Here is a 23,653-nt window from a genome sequence, read left to right on the forward strand (position 1 = left end):
GGCCCCTGTAACTTGTTGCCAATTTGCCGTTGGTCCTTTAAATAATGCAATTTGCATTTTCCTCCTCCTTCACGGACCACTATGGTAGAAAATCAAGTTGAACCGCCTTTATCTAAATCGGGTTCAGTGAACCGGGATCCACTGCCCACTACCTGCGGCGGTTTTAGGGTTTAAATCTCCACAACGCCACTCGTCTTCCAGAGAGAGAGAGAGAGAGGGAGAGAGAGAGCGGCCATGGCGGACAGCAACAAGGCTAGTGCCAACGGCAGCAAAGGGAAGAAGAGGAAGTATCTTCCCCATGGGGTAAATGTTCTCTCCTCCACTTTTTAACCTTCTTTTGCCTTTCTCTCCTCCTCATGCGTCATCAACTGAACTTTGTGTTCGATGATCTGTGCCGTTGCCGCGCAGAAACCCGTCAGGAAGGGATTATATCCGCTGCGTCCAGGTGTGCAAGGTTTTTTCCTTACTTGCGACGGAGGGAGGGAGCGCCAGGCGGCCAATGAAGCCCTTAATCTCCTGGAGACTGTTCGTTCTTCTTCTCTGAATGGATTTCCTCCTAGGTTTTACGTCTAGGTTAACTGTATTTACGTAGCATTAAAGATTAGGGCTTTCTCATCTTATTTTTGTGTCTCCTTGTTGGCCTTTGTTGTTGCATAGCAATCCATGGATGTGTGAAATCACTGTTTTCAATGTGCAGTTCTATGAAGAGTTAGTGCATGGGAAAGAGTCGGATGCGAAATCTAGCGCTGTTCCTAGTAAACCACTAAATACTAAAATTAAATTTAGTGATTCTGATTCTTCTAGTGATGAAGAAGATGATCCTCATGTGGAAGAACCAACTGCTCGCCCACAAGACCAGGGAGACCTGCAAACGAGGAAGGACAAAGAAGATGCTCCCGCCCTCCTCCATGACGGTGAGGAATTGGAAGTCTCAGAACTTCCAAATGAAAGGGAGGACTTACCATCTAAGAAGCAACGAGTAGATGCAGATGCACCAAAAGTAGATAACATGGAGAATTCAAAACCAGAGGATAAACCTATTGATGAGTTGATTGAAGAGGAGCTCAAGGAGCTAGGAGATAGGAATAAGGTTGATTTTAATTTAAATATTACTTTTAAATCTATCTTATCCTGTTGCTATGCTGATTTGTTCAGAAAATTCAAAGATGATACGATCAGGAAGTTAGAATAGAGCTTATTGGTGGCATACTCTCTCAAATCATTGATCTTTAATTTCATATGATATCTCAATATACCTTTACATGCTTCTTTATTACTGCCTTGTTTACTGATGTCTGTGCTACTTAATTGCTGCGTGTACTTCATGCCACTTTGCTTCTCAAATACCTATTTTTTTGTACCTCAAACATTCCAGCAATAATTTGTTTGGAAAAGTTACTAGATTTATCAATTTCTATCTTTCTTTAGATTGCTAATCTAAGACAAACCCTGAAGTGGAAGAGTTTTTCAGCTCATTAAGTATTATCACCTTCAGATAATCTATGTGAACTCTACCAAGAAAGGCAAGATGTGCCCTTGCTTGGTATTCTTCTTCATGCAGCAAGCAACTTAAGAGGGCTGACATGTAACTTGTTTCTCTTATGTCAGAGATTGTGACTGTAGTTTTATTTTATTTTTATATATATATATATATATATTCTCTTCTAACTAGAATCCTTTGTAAACTCTAGGTCTCAATTTGGGTTTCTTCTAGGTTTATTAGATCCTTCATATCCTGAGGCTGGTTGTTTGTTGTCCTATTTACTTATCTTCATGTTTCTTTGATGCTTTAGAATTTGTTTTTTTTTTGTTTGTTATGTTCACTTCTTTATCTTTGCATTGTAAAAACAGAGGCATTTTGTGAGCCTTGACTCTGGTTGTAATGGTGTTGTCTTTATTCAAATGCACAAACGGCCCGGAGAGCCTGGCCCTAGTAAAATTGTGCAACACATGATGACTAAAATTGCTTCAACAAGGAAGCATATGTCAAGGTCCATTTTTGATACCATCTCAATTTTTGTTAATTTTGTTGGTAAACACCATAAAAGAACAAAACTTGTTCAAATTCCAAACTTTGTCTTCCAGGTTTATATTGAGACTTTTACCAGTTGAGTTGACATGTTATGCATCAGAATCGGAGATTTCACAAGCAATCAAACCATTAGTTGCAGAAAACTTTCCAAGTGTAGCTCTTACTCCACAAAAGGTATGGTCATATCGTTCAATTTGAGATATTATGCATGCTATCTTCTACAAGTATCTCTATATTCTTTAATTCAAGAAATTGCTGAGAGGATAGCTTTAGCTACTCCTTGCGCTTGCAGTTTGCAGTACTATACGATGCTCGAGCCAATACAGGCGTTGAGAGGATGACGATCATAAATGCAGTGGCAAAATCTGTTCCCCAGCCTCATAAAGTGGACCTAAAAAATCCAGATAAGTCCATCATAGTTCAGATTGCTAAGGTACGTCTCGTCTCTACGACTTTACATTTGTCGATCCTACTTTCAGTTCTTTGTTTCCTTACATTTGATAGTAGATTAAACTAAGTGAAAGAAATTATAAGATTAAAATAAACATGCAAGAGTGTCATGTCAACATGGCACAACCAAAAGTTGTAGTTTTTCCAGTTGAAGACTAAACTTCAGTATGAAGTATGAAATGATGTTCTTGACTTGGGATTGGAACACATGTTAAAACTGATTTCACTTTCTTTGACAGAAGCCACTTTCTATGGCTAAAGTTTATCTGATCATGAAACTATTTTTGGTGATCTATTGTCAGACCATTTGCATGATTGGAGTGGTTGAAAGATACAAGGAGCTTTCCAAGTTCAACCTGAGGGAATTAACGTCGCCAAAGCAGTAAGCAAGGGTGGTACGATTTCCATGACAACCGATACATCGAGAAATAACCTGGTACGAAGTTGATAAGGTGATAACTGTGCGATAGAACAGAGACCTGTCATTTATAAAGTTATAAAGAACATGCAGTGTATCTTTAAAATGGAAGTCTCGTTCTTTAGATTAATGCGTGAGTCATTGTGCGATCATTAGAAATTGTGACTAAAGAGATATTTTAGAAAAGTAAAGGGCAAAAAGCAAAAGGTGTTTTTTTTTTTGGAATGTTTTTCCATTTATTAAGAGCGTCTGATTCCGTCTCATATTATTTTTAATTAAAAAAAATATTTATTTCTAACAGTTTCATAATTATTATAATTACATAGATGTAATAATTATAATTTTATAATTAATATAATATAATATAATATTAAAAATAAATTATCTTGTATTAATTAGAATTCATAATTTGTTATAATATTGATTAGAGATTAAATATTTATATTATTATAGTTGTTATAAGATAGTATTATTATAATACGGATTTGTTATGTTGTGCGACCTGTGCGCAACTCCCTGATTTATTGTCGTTGTCGCCGTCCTTATCATGCTGTTCGGCCACTCGTCGGCTGTCATCTCGATCGCGATCGATGTGCGCTTCATCGGCGTTGCATTCTGATCGGATAGTGGTCAGAATTCAGCGTAATTTGTTCAGAAAACGCCGCCCCCCCTCCATTGTGCGCCACTGTCGACGATGATTGGGCTGGATTTCGGCCAAATCGTGGTCGGAGACCAGCAGAGGACGAACGTCGATCCTTCCTCGGTCGATCTCCAGTCGCAATTCGATCGAAATCCGACCCAATAGCCGTCGACAGTGGCGCGGGTCATTTCCGACCAAATTGCGATCGGAGATTGGTTGAGGAAGGACTGACGTCGCAAGCCGATCCTTCCTCGGTCGCGATTTAGTCGGAATTCGATTGCGATTTGGTCGGAAATGACACGCATGCACTGTCGACCCTATTTTGCCGAATTTTGCTGGATTCCAACCACTATCCGTCCAGAAATCGATGCTGGACGGAACGCCGACTAGTGGCGTGTCGATCGCGCACGAGGCGGTGGTCGGCGGTGGTCAAACGGCGCGGCGATGGCAGCGACGGTGGGTCGCGCACGAGTCACGGATTCCTCGTCGTGCAACATAGCATTCCTCTATTATAAAATGATAAATCCCAGTCAGTCTTGGACTCAATCCCTGAGGGTGACCGGCCTGGTCCCACGAAAGTTTCCCACCGACTATCAGGATAAATTGGGAAGCGCATACGGCCAATCCAAATGCCCAGCATCCTTTGATTGCGTTCCTCATTTGGAGGAAAATTCCTGTAAATACATCGTAGCTGGGAATCGAATCGTAAGTCCCTAAGTTACAACCCGAATATCCTACCGTTGCACCATTGCCCCGGGGACAACATTCCTCTATTATAATATAATATTATAGTTGTTATAATATTCATTTTTGTGTTGTTAAAAATAAAGATATTTTTAAAAAAATAAATTGAGGTCTAATGAGATATTATTTTATATGGTGGTTCGAGTCCGACCGCCATAGTTGGAATTTGGACGTGATCCTGGTTAAGTGCATTGGGCGCTTTCAGTTATCGGATTGGTAGTACAAATTGTACCGCACCCATTACTCAATGTAAAATTACGAATTCGTCCTTCCACTCTGGGCAGAAGTTACAGGGGCAAAATCGCCCTTAAAGCTGGGAGTGGTTGGGACGAATTACCCTCCTCTTCTTAGAGTTTCCTCCTTCGATCCAATTTCTTCTTCGTCTTCATCGCTGGTTCCTCCGATCTCAGCTCTCAAGATGATGCACATGACCTTCTACTGGGGCATCAAGGCGACGATCCTGTTCGATTCGTGGCGGACCAACTCCTGGACCTCCTACCTCCTCAGCCTCGTCGCCCTTTTCGCCGTCGCCGCCTTCTACCAGTACATGGAGGACCTCCGACTCCGATTCAAGTTCCTCGCCGTCGGATCCAAGCGCTCCCCGATCGCCGTCCCTCTCCTCGCGCACGCTCCCTTCGCCGTCGCCGGTCCACCCGCCAGGCTCGCCACCGCCCTCCTCTTCGGCGTCAATTCCGCGATCGGGTACCTGCTCATGCTCGCGGTCATGTCCTTCAACGCCGGCGTATTCATAGCCGTCGTCGTGGGCCTGGCCGTCGGGTACTTGCTCTTCCGCAGCGGCGGGGAGGAGGACTTGGTGGTGGTGGAGAACCCCTGCGCCTGCGCTTGATCGGATCCGGATTCTCCTCGTACGTTACGCCTCTCAAATTTCTGCCCTTTTCACGCTTTTTTTTTTTGTTGATCCAATCTCTTGTACATGGTTTTATAATTATCCTTATCTTGTCCACTCTTTGATATGCTCCAAACCTTCATCCTGTTTGATGATGAACTTAAATTCTTCTGTCTTAATCATGCTAAATCTGTGGTTACTCTGTGTGTTTGGATTAGGCTTGTTAATAATGGTTATGATGACCTTTCTGATTCGATTATTTTCTAGCGTAGCCGTACTTAATAAAAATTTGTTTAGATTAATTTAATACACATAAGATCAATTAAATTAAATATAAAAACTTATTTATGTTAATTTAATAAAATTTACATAATTTATTAAATTAAATTTTTTATTAATATATATATATATATATATATAAAAATTCTAAAATAAATAAATACAATTTGATCATATACATTAATAAAATTTTTATTTAACATATTAAAATTTAAACTAAATTAAATTTAAATTGAAAGTTTAATATATATATATATATTATCCAATTCAATAAAAAAAAATAATATCAATCTTCAACAATTATTTCAACAACTTAATTTATTTAAATTTAATTTATTTTAATTATTTTATCAAATAAATTTGACAATCACAAATTTTAACTCGGCTTGACTCCTTAAAAAAAATGATGATAAATCTTAATCAGTCTCATGGACTCAATAAGGTGGCCAATTCGGTTTACGAAGTTTCCTGCATTTTTCATTTGAAAAAAAATTCTTACAAATACGCCGTAACTTATAACCACAATCACAATCCGGATATAACATTGGGACAAGCTTGACTCCTTTAGAACTCTATTCTAATGGTTGTATTTAACATGAATTGTATGAAACCTATAGTAACACTCAATTAAATTGTTCCTTTTTATTTTGTTTGTCATCTCTCTTTTATCTTATATATTTTTTAAAGATAATATTGCACCGTCTGTTATTGGATACCATGCTAATTATATAATGATAAACATGTAATTCACATCAATATAAAGCTAAATAAAATAATAAAAAAAGCTCAAGAGTTAGTTACTAAGCTAGGATGCACAAGTTCTCTTCTTAAAAAAAAAAAAAAAAAAAAAAAAAATCTGAAATTCTAAATCACACGATCGATTCCATGACCATCTATAAGGAGGTAAATCGAGAAATTACAATTGACCACAACAAAAAAAGAATTATCTCGACTTTACCAAAATTCGAATTATTGTCTTCTTCTGCAATTCTGATCATAACAACTCAATTATATCCCGAAAGCATGCACAGGTTCTCAAAACCATAGATGGTAGTCTTATATACACTCAAAGCATTGCCTATATCCGAACAGCCAAAATCACAACTAATAATAGATAATATCAGCTTATATCATTCAGAATTCGCGATCGATAATCTACGGGCGAACACGAAAAAGGGAAAGAAAGGAATGAACCGTTAGAAAGATAGAACAAAATGTGGTCTTGAGAGGCATCCATGATTGATCCTTGCAGCATCTCTAAATGCTTCAAAAAGCAAACCTACACCACAGCAAGGAGAATGAAGAAAAAGCAACAAAGCGTAAACACAACTAACTAAGAAGGTTCGAGTAGAAGATTGGCAATTTCTTACCATCTTAACATGATTTTCGATGGTCAACCTTCAAGCGAATTTTGAACCATTTCTTCTTTCTCGATCGGTCCCTTGGTTTCTTTTCTTTTGTCGAGCTCTCTTCTTCACACCTAGACCCCTTGATGGAGGTCCGTTTTGAAGGCAGATTGGTGGTGTATAAAGCATGGATTGCATTCCTTTCCTTCAGAAGCTCATCGATCTATAGCCGGAGTAACAATCGTAATAGACCAAGTAAGAGTTAAGAAAATGTGCAAAATGTGTACGAAGCAAAGAACTCACCCCTTTCATTTCCTGAGCATATCTGTCGGTCATCTCTCTGAATCTTGCCAAAACCTGTTAATTTCATATGAAGAAGAAAAGACAACTCGTATGAACAATGTAAAGAAAATATCGACAAACCAAGAGGCACATAAACCTCTCTATACTCCGTCTCAAACTTGGAGATCTCAGCTCTTTTAGTTAATATCTTCGCTTCCACGTTTTGGAGTTCTCTTGTTTCAACTGAAAAGTTCTCCGCTGACATAACTTCTATTGTGTAATTTACACTTTTAAAGAAGTTGTCGCCTAGAAAGAACTCTAGGATAAGAAATCACTCGGCAAAATAATAGTAATATCGTACGACTAGAAAGCTTACCATAGACTGCAAAGACATGGATGCCTGGTTTCAACTCATTTACCTCGCATGCTTGAAACCCATCCAATTTCTTAAAGAAGGCGGTATCTGGATCTTTAGCAACTGATATCTTGAAGAAACAAAGGTGGCCAATACAAAAGAGAGGTTAAATTAGAGTTAGATGGTCCAAAAGTTGGGTGTACAACTTATGAAACAGTCAACCTTACCGAATAACTTGCGTCAAACCGATATACTGGAAAACGAAGGAAGAACATTCCTGCTGAAGCACCCTTGCCAGTTTTAGTGCTGTCTTCCTGCACCATTCACTAAGTTTGATGAACATCAAAAGTACTATTAGTTAAAAGATATATCATCATCTAATAACATCATGAAGTTAACTACAAAGAGAGGACAATTTCAACATGATTACAATCTAGTATGAACTTCAAACAGTCTTCTTTTGTAGATTTAATGTCAAATGATAGTTTATTGCTAGGTGTTAGCCTAACATTTAGCTAACCTGCAATGTGAGGCTCAGTCCACCACTCTCTTCCTGCTCAAAGTACAGTAGCTGTACAAAAGGCAAATAAGGTAAAACAAGAGGTTTTAAATTCCAGAAATGAAAAAAAAAAGTATCTTAGAACCTACATTATGAACAAGAGGTTTTAAAATGTGGACTAAGATGCTGAATTAACCTTGAATTTGCTTTTCTCAGATGAGCAGACCCTACAAACCACTCCCGTGTGAGCCTCCCTTTCTGTTATTTCTACAGAATAAAAATGAGCGCACTGCTTTTCTACCTGCGCCACATTGGAAGAGTAAACAAAGGAAAAGGATGGGATGCAGTCCTCCTAAAGCCACTAAGACAGAGTCTAACCTTTCTAGAAATTGACTGCCCCAGCGAAACCGGAAAAACAGCAACTGAACCATTAAGTGCCTCCTCCAAAACAATTGCAGAAACAGTTGTCTTAATTGGAACCCCAAGTTTACTAACATGGATAACAGATTGTGAAATTTAGTCATGGAATCCTTTTTCAATAGTTGTACAAAAATGCTATGATGAGATACAAGAATAGTGACTGATCGCATTTGCCTGAATAGTGCAGCAAACACAGTGTTGACAGTACTAAGACTGGAAAGATCAAGCTCCAGTTCTTGACCTTCTGCTTCAATAGCCTGATCAGATTAAATTCTAGCTTATCCATTTGATGCTAAAATGAGAGGATGAAATAGACAAAGAAGAGGAATGTAAATATAGCTGTACGCAGAATTATACAAGAAAAGATAATGGCAAGTGAACCAATATAAAAATAATTTGAATGAATTTGTATCACGAACCTCGAAACCTGATGTGTCATATTGACATCGTTTATTTGGATCGGACAATATACTGTATGCGAAAGTGACTTCCTTAAAAACATCAGCTGCTGCAGCATCATTTGCATTTTTGTCAGGATGGTACCTGCAAAGTAAGCACAACCACATGGATTTCCAAGCAATGAAGTTTTGGTTGAATGAAGTTTCGGTTCATTGCTGTCATTAGAGAATTTCCAAGCAATGACTTAAGTAGCTACCATTGAATGAACACCACAAGCTTAACAAATATTCCTTTCCAAGATATGGATTAGCCAAATTTGCCATAAATAATTTAGTAAATTATCTTATTGATTAGTCCAAGTAAACAAGTCCTTAATGCCCAAGTTGTAAGAAGCATACTATATAGTATCCAAAATTGATTTTGTTGGATGGTAAACTGATTTTGCTTATACTTTGAATCCACGAAAAGCATTTTCTTTGTCTAACCAGCCAGCTCATTGTCTGCATAACCAACGTCAGTATGAACTGGATGTTTGTATCTGGATTTTATTATAGTCAAAGTGTCAACAAAGACGTAGAACTCAATATATTAGCAAACATAAAGATTCTTATTTGCTTCAGAGTTTGTGGATTTCATTGTTTGGATCTTTGCGGTAGACAACAACAAGCAAATGATTAAAAAAAACTATGGTTCACCTTGACCATGAATCTTATGACATTGAACTAAAACCTAAAACAGAATTAGCAACACATTAATCACAAAGTTGATTTTTCACAGTTGGATTTCATCATGTTATTAGTCTTAGCTGATCTCATACAATAATTCAAGAATTAGTTAATAAGGACATGGTACAGAGCACAGAGTTCAGTCATTTGGATAAATTGTAATCTGTATTCTCAAAGATGCCACAGTCAGATAGTATGCATATACCAAAGGTAGGAGTTGAGGGGGATAATGAAGCTCCTTAATAGCATCTAGATAACTTCGTCTAGACCTTATCAGGGTGCTAGCCTTGTGGTTATCTGCAGAGGAGAAAGCTGTGCAATCGTGAATAATGAAACATATATTCGTCAGAGTTGACACGGTAGTAGCAGCAAAGCCGCATCTACTTGATTTCGGTTTCCAAAACTTCAATACCCTGGTCAAGTGTAAACACCTTAGGTATTGGACAACAGGCATTCTGAATGTTGTTCATCGGGATATAGATTTTTTTTTTCCCTACTGAGAAGCTAAAATGTACATGTTGAATGTGTACATTTTAACATTGCAGACTACAAGGACGTCGTTGACATGTTGAATGTTGTTTACCTTGATACAAGTTTTTCCTACTATAATTTATAAATCCTTTGTAAGACCAACTGCAAACTAAAAGGTGTATGACATGTAATTTTCAACTTCGAATTTGTTCCAGTGTGATGCATATCTGGTAGCAAATTTGTCCTTCATTCAACCCAAAAGGCTGGATTTCGTTCTCATCCAAGCACACCCCTTGTAGAAAATAACAAACCGAATCCAAAAAACAAATGCACCAACAGGATCGACATTCAAGAAATAAGCGTGAATCAAATAGCAAGCAGCAGAAAACTAAACCCAGGTCCTCACCTGAGCGCCAATTTCCTGTACGCACTCTTGATTTCCTGATCCGTAGCATTGCGAGCCACCCCGAGAACTTCGTAAGGATCTCTCCTGGGATTATTCGGCGACTTATTGGAATCCTCCTTCTTCTCCGACCTCGACGAAGAGAACCCCGGAGCAGGCATCTCCCTCCTTTGAAGAGCGACAGCCTCCCAGAACTAATCCCAACTCCTTGAAACGATCTGCGCCGGAGACTACAACCCGGATTTCCTCAGCCTCACCTCTCAAAACCAATCTCCGAGGCAATGGCGTTGCGGGATGGCGATCGGAGCCGCCTCGAACGGTGGACGAGGCGAAGAGAAAAGAGAGAAAGAGGAAGAGGAGTTTCAAATGTACCTCAGGGAACTTATTCTTCGCCGCAGGTCCTTCTCCTTTAACGTCCGCATAAAAATACATATATGAGATCGCACATCTGACCGTTTATTTATTCATTTTATAATATCGGACGGTGGGTCCTTCCACTCAGGACGTGAAAGCTTTACTTTTGTATCAACTCATTTTAAATCACTCACTTCGATACCGAACTCGCAATTGGGTTTAAACACGAGCATTTTGTGGGGCCCGGTGGAGCAGGCGCTCTGCTTCTCGTCCGTCCAACGTACACTATTTCCTGCATCCGATGGGACCCGCTGAGGAATACTCGGTCACTATCAGATGTACCCATGATTATACCTTCGAGTTCTCTTAGGTGTCCTTTGGTGAGGACACCGGTACGCAGAAAAGAAACAGACCCGCTGCGCATAGTTTTGTCTTTTATTTCCATGCACATGCTTTCAAATAAAATTTTTAAAAATATCATATAAATATTATTCATCTTAATTTTCCATCTCAAATTTTTTTATTAACTATTTTATATATATATATATATAATAATTTTCCACTCAAATTAAAAATATTATATTTTACCATTTCCTATTTCATCAAGCAAAGAATTTCTAAATGCCTTGAAAGCATTTTGATAAATTTATAGTCTACAGCATTTTGAATAGTATTAAATTACATCCAAAAGCTTAGAATCATTTAGTTGTAGCCAAATTAACATTGACAGCTTCGAGCACTGATTTACTGATATCTACTACCATCTCAAATCACCTTACATAGATCGATCGATCATCTTTATCATAAAGCTCAATGAAAAGATCAAATTGACATACCGATCTCGAATAGCTAAAAGAAACGACGGTGAGATGATGACGAAGATATAAACAAAGAATTCATGTTTTATAGAGGCAAATATGTACATCTCACACAGAAGCTACTCCTCGATAGTCGATGCTTCGATGTTGGGGTAGTCGTCTAGTTCTTGAAGCTTTCCTTCTGAGAGAAAACAAAAGTTGCTGCGAGAATATAATTCACATGCAACAATTAATCGGATCAAACTACCATGTAGATTGAGATCCTAGTAAGTAGCTTTTTAGTCGAGGAAATCGGTCGATCCATGTATTGTGAGTTCATCGGCTCGAACATGTCCGTTGGCTAAGCTTGGAACCCATTTCTGGTAGTGTTGCAGGCAGTGGACTTCACCGCGAGACGCAGCTGAAGGTCGAGCTCCTGGTAACTTTGCTTCGACCTGGACAAGGAGGACGATATGGCGGCGATCGGCCAGCTTGGCAATTGTTTCTCCTGCTGCATCATTCCCTGCAAGCCGGGGTGCTGCTCGACTGGCAGATGAGGCACAAAGGTAGGTGGTTTAGAAGGCAGAAGACTGCCTGAGAAGGCATTCTGATCCACAGTCTTGAAGTTCCCATTGGATTCTTCAAACATGAGGTAGTCAGGTGCGGCGCGGTAGTACCATGGCACCGATAAGTCGAATCCGGAGCAGTGGCTTTTGATGAGAGGTTGGAGGTAGAAACCGATGCCAGTTCGCCTGGCCTGGAGCTCCAGCTTCTTCCTCTTCAACCGCTCCTTCTTGTGGGCATTCTGGTGGCCCCCGAGCGCTTGCGAGTTCGGGAACTCCTTGCGGCAGAACTGGCACCCATACTTCTTGTCCTCCGGTCCACCGACCGAGCAGAAAGCAGGGACAGGTGAAATCTTCTCGCTATCCTCCTGGCTTCCACTCTCCCCATCCCCATTTGGATCGACAATCAATTGGCTATGGGGATCGAACTCGAAGCCAAACAAGCGAATCTTTTTCTCTTCTCCTTTGTCTGGATTGAGAGAGTTGGCTTTCAACTGCCTGGAACCAGAACCTTGTGCTGCAACACCAGTTTCCATTTCTTCAGCAGAGGTATTGGATCTGCGCTTATGATGAAGTGAAGAGCCAAAGTCGGATCGAGCCCACCCTTATACTGAGCTGACATGACTTTTCTCATCAGTAAATTAATGTTTCTCCACAGCAAATGCATTGCCAGAGTCAATCAAAGGAAAAAAGAATGCAAGACATAAAGAGCATCACCAAGTGGATGCAACTTTTGTTTTATATTTTTCTTCTACATGATAACATGTCCTGGAAGTTTCAGGGTTTCAATAAACAAAGTGAAAAATACTAATAACAGCAGGAGCACAAGATTAAGATTAGTACCTCTTGACAGAAAATTCAACTTATTTTGCAAATAAAACGTGAGAATAAGAGCATATCACTGAAATCCTAAAAGGTGAAAAGCTAGAGATGCATTTGTGTAGCTCCACAACTTTGTCCCACCAATTCAATATAAAACAAAAATGGGAAAGAAACTTGTTTTTTGCTTACCATGCTTAAAATCTTGAAGCACTGGTCCACTATGGCAGGTTGAGTGGCCTCGTACCCAGTAAAGTTAGACAAATAATACTACTTATGCAGCAATTTTGCATAATCACACATATGAGTGTGAATAAAAGAGGAAAAGAAGTATGAATATTATAAATGCAGATGACAAGAGAGTGATTTAAAGGTACACAACCTAATTTTGGCCAGAAAAAAGAGAATATAATGAGTGGGTAGTGATGTAAGCAAGTATTAACAATGTTGATAATATCAGAACATATCTTCTTTAGAACCAAAAGCATAGGATTGCCTATAAGTTAGTTGCTAACCTCTATGATAGACAAAGACAAGCCAATGAATAAGAGTTGAACAGAAAATTTTCAAGAATATTAAACTTGATTACATCCACTTTCTTCCTGACAAATCCCCATCCAACATATTGGTTTGAAAGCTCTCAGTTGCGCAGTCCACCGATAGCCCCTGGTGCAATCGATGCTTATACAAAGACTAGTTTTACTTTAATCTACTGCTTTCTTGCAAGACTCCCACTCAACCAATTGTTCTTTTAAATAAATGTCTTTATTGGACTAGCAAGTCATCAACCATTTGCAAGTTACAAGTTAGAGAACCAGTGGACAACTAAAACAAAAAGAATCCATGAACTAGTCATCAATTGATTGCATTAATTATGAAAGATCACCTTTTTAAATTTGCTAACAAGGAACTATAAGACACTATCCAAAAAAGAATACCTTTTTGTTGGACAAGGACAAATAAGATATGGATGTTCAATTGGAAGGGAACTATTTCAACTTCTACATTGTTTTTTAAGTAAGGAACAGGATTAGGTGGCTTTGGACTACATTCTCTAGGAAACAATACAGGTTAAAGACAAAAACAGTTTGCTTTATGAACTAACCAATTGCAAACAATGTTTTTCTTTAAAGAGACACACTGTTGTGGAGAGAATTATTTCTCAGGCTTCCCCTCTTAGCCATATCTTATAGCATATACAAGTATACATACAACTTATCTGCCTATCCTTGACTGATACAATCATTCATTAGCACTCCCCCTCAAGTTGGACTACTATCTCATATTAGCCAAGGTTGTCACATACAACTTTAACCCTAGGGCTTCTTGAAGACTTGATAAGATGATCATTATTTGAACTAATATATATAGTGGTGATTTCTTGAACCTTAATTCTTCTCTCACAAAGGGACAAACTTAATTCTTCTCTCACAAAGGGACAACCAACTTCAGTATGTTAGATGCATCCATGGAGCACTATATTTAAAGCAATATTAAACATAGCTAATTATCATAGTATAGTTTATATGAGTTCAGCTTAAGTAACTTTCATTTAGGTCAAAGACTATTCAAGTACCGTAAGAGATGACCAATGAGGTCCAACTATGACAAGCAGATGTACAGACTAGGTAGAGTTCAATGTGTTACAGCTCAGCAAATTGAAGAAGGCAGAAGTTGCAAACAACATAAGGATAAAATACAGTAGCTTCAGTGCTTCACTCATAATATTTATGGGAAAGATAACAGGTGATGTAGATTTACAGAGATGCAAGCTGGAAATGATTAGCTTATTTCGTTGTATTCTTACAGTACTGAGTGAGAGGGCAGGAAGCCTGTGAACCATCTCCCGTGTTCTGATTACCTCTTCTAACAGAACACCTGTGACAAAGTCTTCCATGAGTTACAAGAAGACAATTTAGGTCAAACTTTATATGATTAGGTATTCTATTATTGAGGTGAATATATGCTTGCTCTCTGTTTGCTTTAATGGGGATCCAACCAATGTCCCTCGTTATCCGAAATACCTGCAAAAGCACCATGGTTCTGCATATATTAGTTGATACTTTGCTGGAATTTGAAATCAGTTAAAAGAGCGCACATGAGTATCCACTGGGAAATCATCTCGCTGAAGCTGGAACATTAGAACACACGCTACCTGGCATGTAGAAAGTGATTAAAACATGATTGATAAATAAGGACCGTTTTGATCCCACAGAATATAACGATAATAAAATCTGATGAATTTGAGTTCACAAAGCCACAAGATTTGTAGTTAAACAATGACAAGGTTCTTGCCAATCAAGATTTGTAGCAAAAATTCATTGTTTGATCACCTATCCTTCCAGGCAATACAATTGCTCACACAATTGAATTTGCCCTAAGCCTTTGGATTAGCACAAACCAGCGCATTGAATCAAACCTACCTCACAATGCCTGTGATTTAAAGCCCGAGAAAAGCTCAAAACTCAATGGAAACACATCGCATAGTAAATCTTCAATTCTTCACCCTGGATATCGAGAATCAAATGTAGCAAACAAGGTAACCAAAACATGGTAATCAAGGAGACTCATTCAACAGTTTATCCTCGAAAATTTTAACTTGTCGAGTAGAAAAGAAACTACCTAGTAGAAATCAAACTAGATTCTCAGACTTAAATTGAATAAGAACTAGCAAACAGTGGTACCGTTTTTGGGCCTATTCCCTTGAACATGGATAGCTCAGCTTTGATCTCGTCCACAGACAAGCTTCGCAAGTATTCCAAACAAATTTCGCCTCTTTTCTCCTTCAATGCCCTCAGAATGCTCTTTATCCTTGCTGCCTTGGTCACAGCCAATCCTCCACACCTGATGGCATCCTCTACCAGCTTTGCGTCCGCAACAAGGATCTTTTCCCATTAAGAAAAATAAAAGTCACGAATGATTAATATTACTACCTACTAGGGAAAATGGAGGAGGTCGGATCGTGGATGCCAGAAACGACTAACTTGATCCCAGGTAGGGAAGGCGGTTTTAAGGGACTCGAACGCCCTTCTCGAGTTCGACTCCGTAGTATTCTGCGACAAGAGCGTACTCATGAGACCATCAAGGACCGTCTCCCTGGCATCACCGCCCTCATCCAGGCTGTCGGTGGACCTCCGGTACTTGGCGAACTCCTGGGGGAATCCGTGGTGGGCAAGGAGAGCGTCACGCACGGCCTGGCATTGCTCCGAGGTGGGGAATGGGAGATCCGGGTAGGGCTCGAAGGAGGGTTTCAGAGCTTCGATGGACTGGGTAGGCGAGGGCGAGAGCTTCCGCTTAGGGTTCCTTGGCATTTTGCAGCGGAGGAACGTAGCCGATCGCGAGTGGTTCGTCGAAGAAAATGGAGGCGGCGGAGAACTACGATCGGTGGCGGCGGTAAGGAGGATGGCCGTTCAGGTGATTGACGGCGGGCCGCTGCGTAACGTGATCATCATTCGGCTTGCCTCGTGAGTTTAAACAAGAGGATTGGGACAAATAATGGGCCCATCGGCCCAATCAAACAACATGTGGGCCTCACTAAGGTATTGTCATTAGGATGATAAACGACTCAAACATTCATAAGACCAAACTTTGATGTTCAATTTAAGCAAAAGTAAAAATTTATTTATTTAATATATAATAATTAATTAAATAAATAAATTTAAATAATTTATTAAATTAAATTAATGAATTAAACATATATGTTCAATTTGTGACGCAAGGTATCTTTCTCAAATAACTAGGGTTCGTGATCAATTATAATTTTTTAATTTATCTCTTCATAGATGGTCATGAAACCGACTATGTGGGTTTAGGATGATGGATTTCACTTTTTATATATATATAAAAAAGAAAGTGCCAAAGTCATAATAAAAATAAATAATAAGTAAGTATGAGTGCAAATAAATGACTTAAACTATTGAATGAAGCCCGTAGACTTTGAATACTTCCTAAGTTATCAAAACTACCTTTAATTTAATCAATAAAAACAAAAGAAAAGAAAGTGAATATTGGTTTAGATGTATTTTAAGTTGTAGATAACATAAACATTGTTTATGCGCTAATAGAAAATTTTAATTGTTAATTTAGATTCATAATGATTATAAATTATTATTTATTTAGTTTACAGTTCTTTTTTAAAAAAATACGTTTGGAACGATTGGGTGTATTTTTAGAAAATACAAAATATGAGCGGTAAAATGAAATTTCCCATTATGTTGAAATCTTCGGCGTGAAAAAGATAAGCGCTGGCTACGACGACGCTGGCAGCGTAGACCGACGACGACGGCGGCCGCCGCCACTGCCCTTCTCCGTCGTCGCCGAACACCACCACCATGGCGCCTCTGAGGCCTGATATGCCGGCAGAGTACCTTTGCCCCATCTCTCGCTCCCTGATGGGCGACCCCGTCGTCGTCCACCCTTCCGGCCACTCCTTCGAGCGCAGCTGCATCCAGGCCTGCGCTGACCTCGGATACGCAGCTCCGGGCATCGACCTCCCTCTGTTTCCCCTCTCCGATTTCACCCCCAACATCGCCCTCAAGCTCACAATCCGCCAATGGTGCCACCGCTCCGGTTTCCGCCCTCCTCTCCCCCTTCCATATGACGCCGCCGTCATCCTCGTCCGACGACTCATGGCGCACTCGCCTCCTCGTTTTTCTCCTCGTGCTTATTCTGCGAATGGGAGGAGGAGTCGAAGAGACGATGTGTTGAGCAGATTCGCGGAGTTCTCTTTGGAGGAGGAAGAAGAAGAGGAACGAGAGGAGGAAGAAGAGGCGGACGGCAGGGGAAAGGGTTTCAGAGGAGCATCGGCGATGGGTTATGGCGGATACTTGCAGGAAAAGGAGCTAATGCGGGCTGCTTCAGCGCTCGCCGATGACAAAGATGGAAACTTTAGCTCGAAATCGATTAGTTCGAAGCAGAAATTGGAGGCGGCCGCGGCGAGTCCCGGTGCTCCTGCTTCCCACTCTGTTCTCACGAGGAAGCAGCATTCCCATCCCCATTCGAGCTCGTCCGCGTCCTCCAGTTCCTCCGTCAATGAGACTTTCTTCGAGGAAGACTCCGACATTTTATCGCCGTCGCCATCCCAAGTTGTCCAGAACTCACCGGCCACCGATATTCCCCCGCCTCTGGCCTACGGGACCGACGTTCCGGTGGAGATGATAGAGATCTATTTGACAGGAACGGAGGTCTCCGAGCACGAAGTTGCGTTGGTGTCGCTCCGGCGAGCCACGAGGGAGAGCGGAGACCACCGGATCAGACTCTGCACGCCGCACATCCTCGCCGCCCTTCGCCCTATGCTCTTCTCCCAGACGGCCGCCGTACAGACCAACGCCACGGTCGCATTGCTGAACCTGTCCTTGGAGCCGGCGAGTAAGGTTTTGATAGCGAATTCGGGCGTGGTGTCGCCGATCGTGGAGGTGCTCAAGGACGGACACGCGGAAGCACGCGACCACGCCGCTGCCGCCCTCTTCAGCCTCGCCCTCGAGGAGAAGAACCGCCTGGCGATCGGCGTTCTCGGAGCCATCCCACCGTTGCTCGACTACTTCTACAAGCCCAACGCCCGCGGTAACGACGGCCGCCGAGACGCGGGGACGGCGCTGTACTACCTTTCTCTCGTCGGCGATAATTGCTCAAAGATCGCACGAGCTCCGGGGGCGGTGCGAGCGTTGCTCTCGGTGGCGTCGAAGAAAGAGGAGGCGCCGCCGCCGCGGCGTCCGGCTCTGGAAAGGCTAGCGATGATGCTGATATGCAACCTAGCGGGCAACAAAGAGGGGCGGCCAGCTCTGATGGATGGCGGAGCGGTGGCGGCGGTGGCGGCACTGATGCGATCCCCGTCGCGAGAAGCGCTCCAGGAGTACTGCGTGACGGCGCTCTACGGGATGAGCAAAAACATCCTCCGGTTCCGATGTCTGGCCAGGGCAGCAGGGGCCGAGTTGGAGCTGATGCGGGTGGCGGAGGAAAGCGAAGGAGGCGGCGGCGGCGGCATGCGACAGAAGATAGCCAAGAAGATGCTACGGGCGATGAATCCAGAGGACGACGACGAGGCGGCTCCGCCGTCGCTCCACCCGGCGGAGGACGGGAACACCATAGTGACGGAAGGGATGATGTCATTTGGCCGGCGGCCCCACCACCAGGGCAAGTCGCGTTCCAACACGGCCAACTTCTGACCGAAAATTGTGTGTTTATTTTTTAAATGTTATTTTTTATATTTTTATAGTGTGAAATACATTTTTAAAAAATAACAAAAAAGGAATATAAAATATTAAAAAGTCAATATGCATATGTTTCATAGAAGTTGGTGTTTATTTAGAAAACAATAAACTGATATTATTTATTTTTTTTAAAAAAATTAAATATAAACAATTCATGAGTTGACTTTGTACGTTAGATCGCGTACTTTGACAATGTCAAGTTGGTTGGGTTTTGGCTGTCTTTGTACTTGTTATATGAAAGGCTAGTGACCGGTATATTTGTTTTTGTTTATTTCCCTCCTAGTAAACAGCACGAGGGCATTCATTTTATGCGCTCTTTCCCCTCAATGCTTAGTCCTCTGATCCTCTCCCCCTCACCTACAACACCCCTCCCGGTAAACATAACATCAAAATACTCCTAAACAGGAACTTAGATCCTGTCTTGTGGTCCTATTATAAGCTCAAGCAAGCACTCTAACACCACTTCAATCCATCACTAGCCTTGTTTGCAAAATCGCGATGTTAGATCGTGGGATCGCACAATTCTACGATCCATAATACTGAATCGATCCTAAATCGTGTAGGATCATTTTTTATAGTATAATCAAAATAGGATAGTGAGATTTGTGAGATCGGAGCAAGATCGAAATTGGATCGATAGAAGATTTGAAAAGTCACAACCTTTGACTCGGATTGAACCATAGGATATATAATATATTATATTGAAGTCTGTTCAAAAATCTATAATTAATTAATAGGTGAAATCCATAACCGTCCAGTTTTAGATTAAAAAATATTGTTTAAAATCTTTTCAGATACTTTGAAGATTTTTAATATTTTTTATTATCTTTTGGACTATTTTATAATTTAAATTATTTTTGTTTACAGAGTTATGGTAGGATTTTAAAACTATTTAAATATTTATTTAATTATTTTTAAGTTAGTTTTTGATCAATAATAATCTATCTTTTTTTTCCCAAAACAATGAGTTTTTGGATGCTTATCGCTTGATAATTTATGGAATTAATAGATTTTTAGAAGATTATTTTCGACGTTAATATTCGAATCAAAGGTTTTAATAGATTCTTCTATGTTAGCTGTTTTGTTGACCTATAAACTGAATCATCTTATGAACCAAGATTATTCTTATTGTGTTAATAGAAATGTTATATTCTTTTATTTTATGATATGAAAATATAAATATTATTGATTGTTATTGTATTAGAATGATAGTTAAATTATTAGTTAATTTAAATTTGTACATATAATAATCTCAATGCATCGATAAATCATCTTGTTTCTTACATCATAGGACGCGAGCTCACATATTCGATGCTACATGTGCACATGTCAATCAATCTTAACAAAAAATAAAATCTGTCATTTTAGTGGTTCAACATAGTTAGTTCCACAATCATATATGAAGAAGTAAATCAGAAAGTTACAATAAATTTGTTCCGTACTAATTAACTCAATCATGTCAATTTTAGATGGATGATTTCTAAAAGATTTTGAGAAGATTAAGTTTAACATGATAGCTGTCGGAGATTACGCGATGGTTTAAGTTAGTAACTACAATAAACAATAAAATGGAAGATTTAAGTAATCTATCTTTTAATATGAATTAAAATTTGAAGGATATTTTTACAAATCTATCAAATATTCAAGAGCATTTTAAAAATTACCCATAAAATTTCCTCTCTATATAATCTCGCGAGTTCCTCGGGTGCCTCGACCTGCCCAAACTTTCGTCGCGTTCGGCTTCCTTGCGATGGCGGCCATTCGAAAACTAGCCGAGAAGACGACCCTCTTCGGGGCCGTCAGCTCCACTCCTCAGGTTCCTTTCTCACTCATCTCCGTCTTCTTAATCTGATCTATGGAAGATCTCATTCGTGATCGATCCACTTACTTTCTCTACGATCTCATGATCTTTGCGTTTGTACTAGAAGGAGATGTTGCCGTCGCCGATGAACCACATCGCTCGGCGCGGATACCACATCGATCTCGGAGTTCGGGAGAAAGCGGTTAGTAATTATCTGATCTATTTTCCTATTCGATGGTCTTTTGGTCGTCTTGATCTACGGTAAAAGCTAGGGTTTTTGATGCTCGCGTTTTGATCCCCTTGTTTTAAAAAGCATTGGTGGGGTTTTGTTGGCTATAGTGTCTTAATCTTGCCGATTGTCGCCGGTCATATCTTGTGCTCTTGTCATTGTGGACCTTTTCTTGTTTGGCAATTCTTACCAAAGAAAATCTTCGCCAAAGGATGATCATCAAATCTAAATAATGATGTGATTTTCCCAAAATAGACGATTCATGTCATGTTATAATTCACAATCTATAGTCACTAGAACTCTGTTTGAGATGCTGGAATAAAAGCCTGAGGCATGAATTTACCATGGCCATTATGGGGCTGTTAACTAATATTTGTTTACAACATTGATATTTCTGAAGTTTTGGCTACCACCTCTTCTTCGTTACAAAATTTTTGAGAGGTTTCTAGCAAACATAAGAATGGTGCATGCTTGCAAAATCACATCTTGTTTGGAATGCTGAATGATTGAGTCAGTTGCAACTTTTGCAGTCTACTCCTGCAGGATACTTTGCCCATTTCTTACAACTTGTCAAGAGTATCTAGTCAAGGAATTTTTTATTTTTATTTTTATCTCTGAGTTCTGATAAAAAAGACGAGAATCCTAAGGGTCATTGCTATTTGGCTATTTGAAATTCTATATACGACATGGATGGATATTATGCCAAGAATACTATTTTGGATTATGCACATTTGCTAAGAAGATCCTTAATGAGATTGGTATCTTCCATATACAGCTCTTGGAAGAAGATCCTGCATTAAAGAGGTTCAAATCATACAAAAATAACCTGAAGCGCATATCAAAGGTTGGAGATGTTCTCACTATCGTTGTTGTTGCTGGTATGCCTTTTCCCTCATAAAACACATCCCAGTTCTTATAGACTTCTTGGCTATTAGAAGAATTTGAGATATATGGAGTCCGGATATATCCAATTGAACATTTTTCTTTATAATTTTATTCATACCTGAAAAATGTCTCATTTTTCTTTTTTCTCCAATGGCAACCATTTTCCAATTCCTGCCCATTACTCTAATGATTTGGCCACTTGCATAAATCACAAGGTGCTGACTAGTTCTTGTCACTCCACCTAAACCAAGTCTGGCAAAAAAATGTTAACATGGTGCTACTTCGGCCATTGCTCTTCTTGGCACTTACTCTATATGAGCCTTCTGTTGACCTTCATCAACTTGTATCCTCCCTAGCAAGGACTCTGATTACCACTTTTAATTTGCAAATCTCATTGATTTTGGCTTCCTGAGATGTGTGTTTCATCCCTTAACAGTATTTATGCCTATTCCTCAATGGATGCTTCCTCTCACTTGGTTTGACCAAGTATTCCCATCTTCTAAAAATCATGTTTTCTCTAGGCACTATTATTTCCTATACTGTGTCAGCTCTGGATCTAAACCTCAAGCTTTGCTCATTCAGATGAATTTCCATTTGTCATGGTTTCCTTTACATAGATACACTGGAAGCCCTAGTACTCACAATCTATGTCATGGAAAGGTCAACTCTTTTGATCAGTTGGCATTGAGTTTTATTTAAACCTTACCGCAAGTCTTGATCTTAGTGCATAGGAAATATATATATATATGTTGTAGGAAGTCGAATTCTTTTGACCAAAATCAGTGTTGTGTTTACATATGCTCCTCATATTAAGAGGCAACTCTTTCAGTATCTTCACTTTAGGGAGGCCTTATCGCAAGTTTTAATCTAAGCACTTAGGTTATATGCTGTAGAAAGGTAAATTCCTTTGACTGAATCGCCGGTGTTCATGTGAAGTTAATACAAGTTCTTTACGTTATCTCAACCCATCATTTTCATAAGTGAAAATTCTTTCATTTCCATCAAAATATAGAAACTTTACCGCAAGCTTTGATCTTGATACATAAGGTAAATATTGTATAAGGTAAATTCTTTTAACCAAAACTACCATTGTGGTTACAATAAGTACATAGAATTACAATGAGTTCTTTCTGTAAACTCAACTAGTGGTTGTATAAGAGGTGATTCTTTCATGACATCACCTTACCGCAAGCTTTGATCTTTCCTTTTCGTCTTCCAGCATGCGCCTACGAGCTTTACGCGGTGACAACTGTGAGAAAAGAATAATCTCCCTGATATAGCTAATAGCTGTGGTGAGCTGTGGATGCCAACAGAACAATTTGCATTCAAATGCTCTTCATTCGATCTTTGTGGACATTTAGTTGTATGTTGGCTATGGCTGGCTTTAGAATAAATTTGCTTCACGGCGGGGACTTGTGTCGAGATGTATAACAACATAATTTCCTCTGCGAGAACAAAGAATTGTGTATCGGATTTCATTTATGCTAAATTATTTGAATTCTTATTTTTTTTTTCATGGGCACAAACACTTAAATTCACTTTTAGGTACTTAATGGTATCTATTATTTGGGTAAATTTACATTTATTTCAACAAATAATGCTATATATTACGCACCAACATAAACAGATATGATACAATATGTATCTGTCTGATTATTAGGCTAGCCTGTGCGCCATCCCGTGCGC

The 23,653-nt window shown here is 39.7% G+C and overlaps 7 protein-coding genes across 8 annotated transcripts; 4 read left to right on the plus strand and 3 right to left on the minus strand.

Annotated features, from left to right (window-relative positions):
- Window positions 1–213: 213 nt before the first annotated feature.
- LOC141841110 (uncharacterized) lies at window positions 214–3,086 on the plus strand. The gene is made up of 7 exons (XM_074729231.1): window positions 214–303; window positions 409–525; window positions 698–1,090; window positions 1,852–1,991; window positions 2,086–2,206; window positions 2,325–2,465; window positions 2,785–3,086. The coding sequence occupies exons 1-7, from the start codon at window positions 235–237 to the stop codon at window positions 2,866–2,868; spliced, it is 1,065 nt and encodes a 354-aa protein (XP_074585332.1). The 5' UTR covers window positions 214–234; the 3' UTR covers window positions 2,869–3,086.
- Window positions 3,087–4,636: 1,550 nt separating this feature from the next.
- On the plus strand, window positions 4,637–5,348 carry LOC141841071 (copper transporter 5.1-like). Its single transcript, XM_074729195.1, has one exon. It carries the CDS (start codon window positions 4,703–4,705, stop codon window positions 5,129–5,131), a length of 429 nt encoding a protein of 142 aa, XP_074585296.1. The 5' UTR covers window positions 4,637–4,702; the 3' UTR covers window positions 5,132–5,348.
- A 1,096-nt stretch (window positions 5,349–6,444) lies between these two features.
- On the minus strand, window positions 6,445–10,645 carry LOC141839272 (chaperone protein dnaJ 16-like). The gene is made up of 12 exons (XM_074726986.1): window positions 10,314–10,645; window positions 8,732–8,855; window positions 8,487–8,569; window positions 8,271–8,382; window positions 8,089–8,193; window positions 7,914–7,964; window positions 7,621–7,707; window positions 7,415–7,523; window positions 7,196–7,344; window positions 7,060–7,113; window positions 6,781–6,979; window positions 6,445–6,689 (listed from the first exon to the last, which is right to left on the minus strand). Exons 1-11 carry the CDS (start codon window positions 10,469–10,471, stop codon window positions 6,785–6,787), a joined length of 1,227 nt encoding a protein of 408 aa, XP_074583087.1. The 5' UTR covers window positions 10,472–10,645; the 3' UTR covers window positions 6,445–6,689; window positions 6,781–6,784.
- Window positions 10,646–11,822: 1,177 nt separating this feature from the next.
- LOC141837431 (uncharacterized) lies at window positions 11,823–12,412 on the minus strand. The gene is made up of 2 exons (XM_074724837.1): window positions 12,404–12,412; window positions 11,823–12,335 (listed from the first exon to the last, which is right to left on the minus strand). Exons 1-2 carry the CDS (start codon window positions 12,410–12,412, stop codon window positions 11,823–11,825), a joined length of 522 nt encoding a protein of 173 aa, XP_074580938.1.
- A 33-nt stretch (window positions 12,413–12,445) lies between these two features.
- LOC141841301 (putative DNA glycosylase At3g47830) lies at window positions 12,446–16,250 on the minus strand. The gene is made up of 5 exons (XM_074729447.1): window positions 15,828–16,250; window positions 15,528–15,728; window positions 14,942–14,998; window positions 14,651–14,867; window positions 12,446–12,639 (listed from the first exon to the last, which is right to left on the minus strand). Exons 1-5 carry the CDS (start codon window positions 16,152–16,154, stop codon window positions 12,515–12,517), a joined length of 927 nt encoding a protein of 308 aa, XP_074585548.1. The 5' UTR covers window positions 16,155–16,250; the 3' UTR covers window positions 12,446–12,514.
- An 853-nt stretch (window positions 16,251–17,103) lies between these two features.
- LOC141841096 (U-box domain-containing protein 39-like) lies at window positions 17,104–19,015 on the plus strand. Its single transcript, XM_074729217.1, has one exon. The coding sequence runs from the start codon at window positions 17,175–17,177 to the stop codon at window positions 19,005–19,007; it is 1,833 nt and encodes a 610-aa protein (XP_074585318.1). The 5' UTR covers window positions 17,104–17,174; the 3' UTR covers window positions 19,008–19,015.
- Window positions 19,016–20,777: 1,762 nt separating this feature from the next.
- Window positions 20,778–23,483, plus strand: LOC141841734 (succinate dehydrogenase subunit 7, mitochondrial-like). Of its 2 annotated transcripts, none has more exons than XM_074729925.1 (4): window positions 20,778–20,868; window positions 20,978–21,055; window positions 21,858–21,960; window positions 23,187–23,483. In XM_074729925.1, the coding sequence occupies exons 1-4, from the start codon at window positions 20,803–20,805 to the stop codon at window positions 23,231–23,233; spliced, it is 294 nt and encodes a 97-aa protein (XP_074586026.1). In that variant the 5' UTR covers window positions 20,778–20,802; the 3' UTR covers window positions 23,234–23,483. The 2 variants fall into 2 exon arrangements, with proteins under 2 accessions (XP_074586026.1, XP_074586027.1); XM_074729926.1 differs by having other exon boundaries at window positions 20,981–21,055.
- Window positions 23,484–23,653: the final 170 nt, after the last annotated feature.

This window comes from Curcuma longa, chromosome 11 (assembly GCF_044706935.1).
Source record: "Curcuma longa cultivar G26 ecotype Majalengka, Jawa Barat chromosome 11, ITB_CL_G26_1.1, whole genome shotgun sequence".
In the NCBI taxonomy this organism is placed as follows: Eukaryota; Viridiplantae; Streptophyta; class Magnoliopsida; order Zingiberales; family Zingiberaceae; genus Curcuma; species Curcuma longa.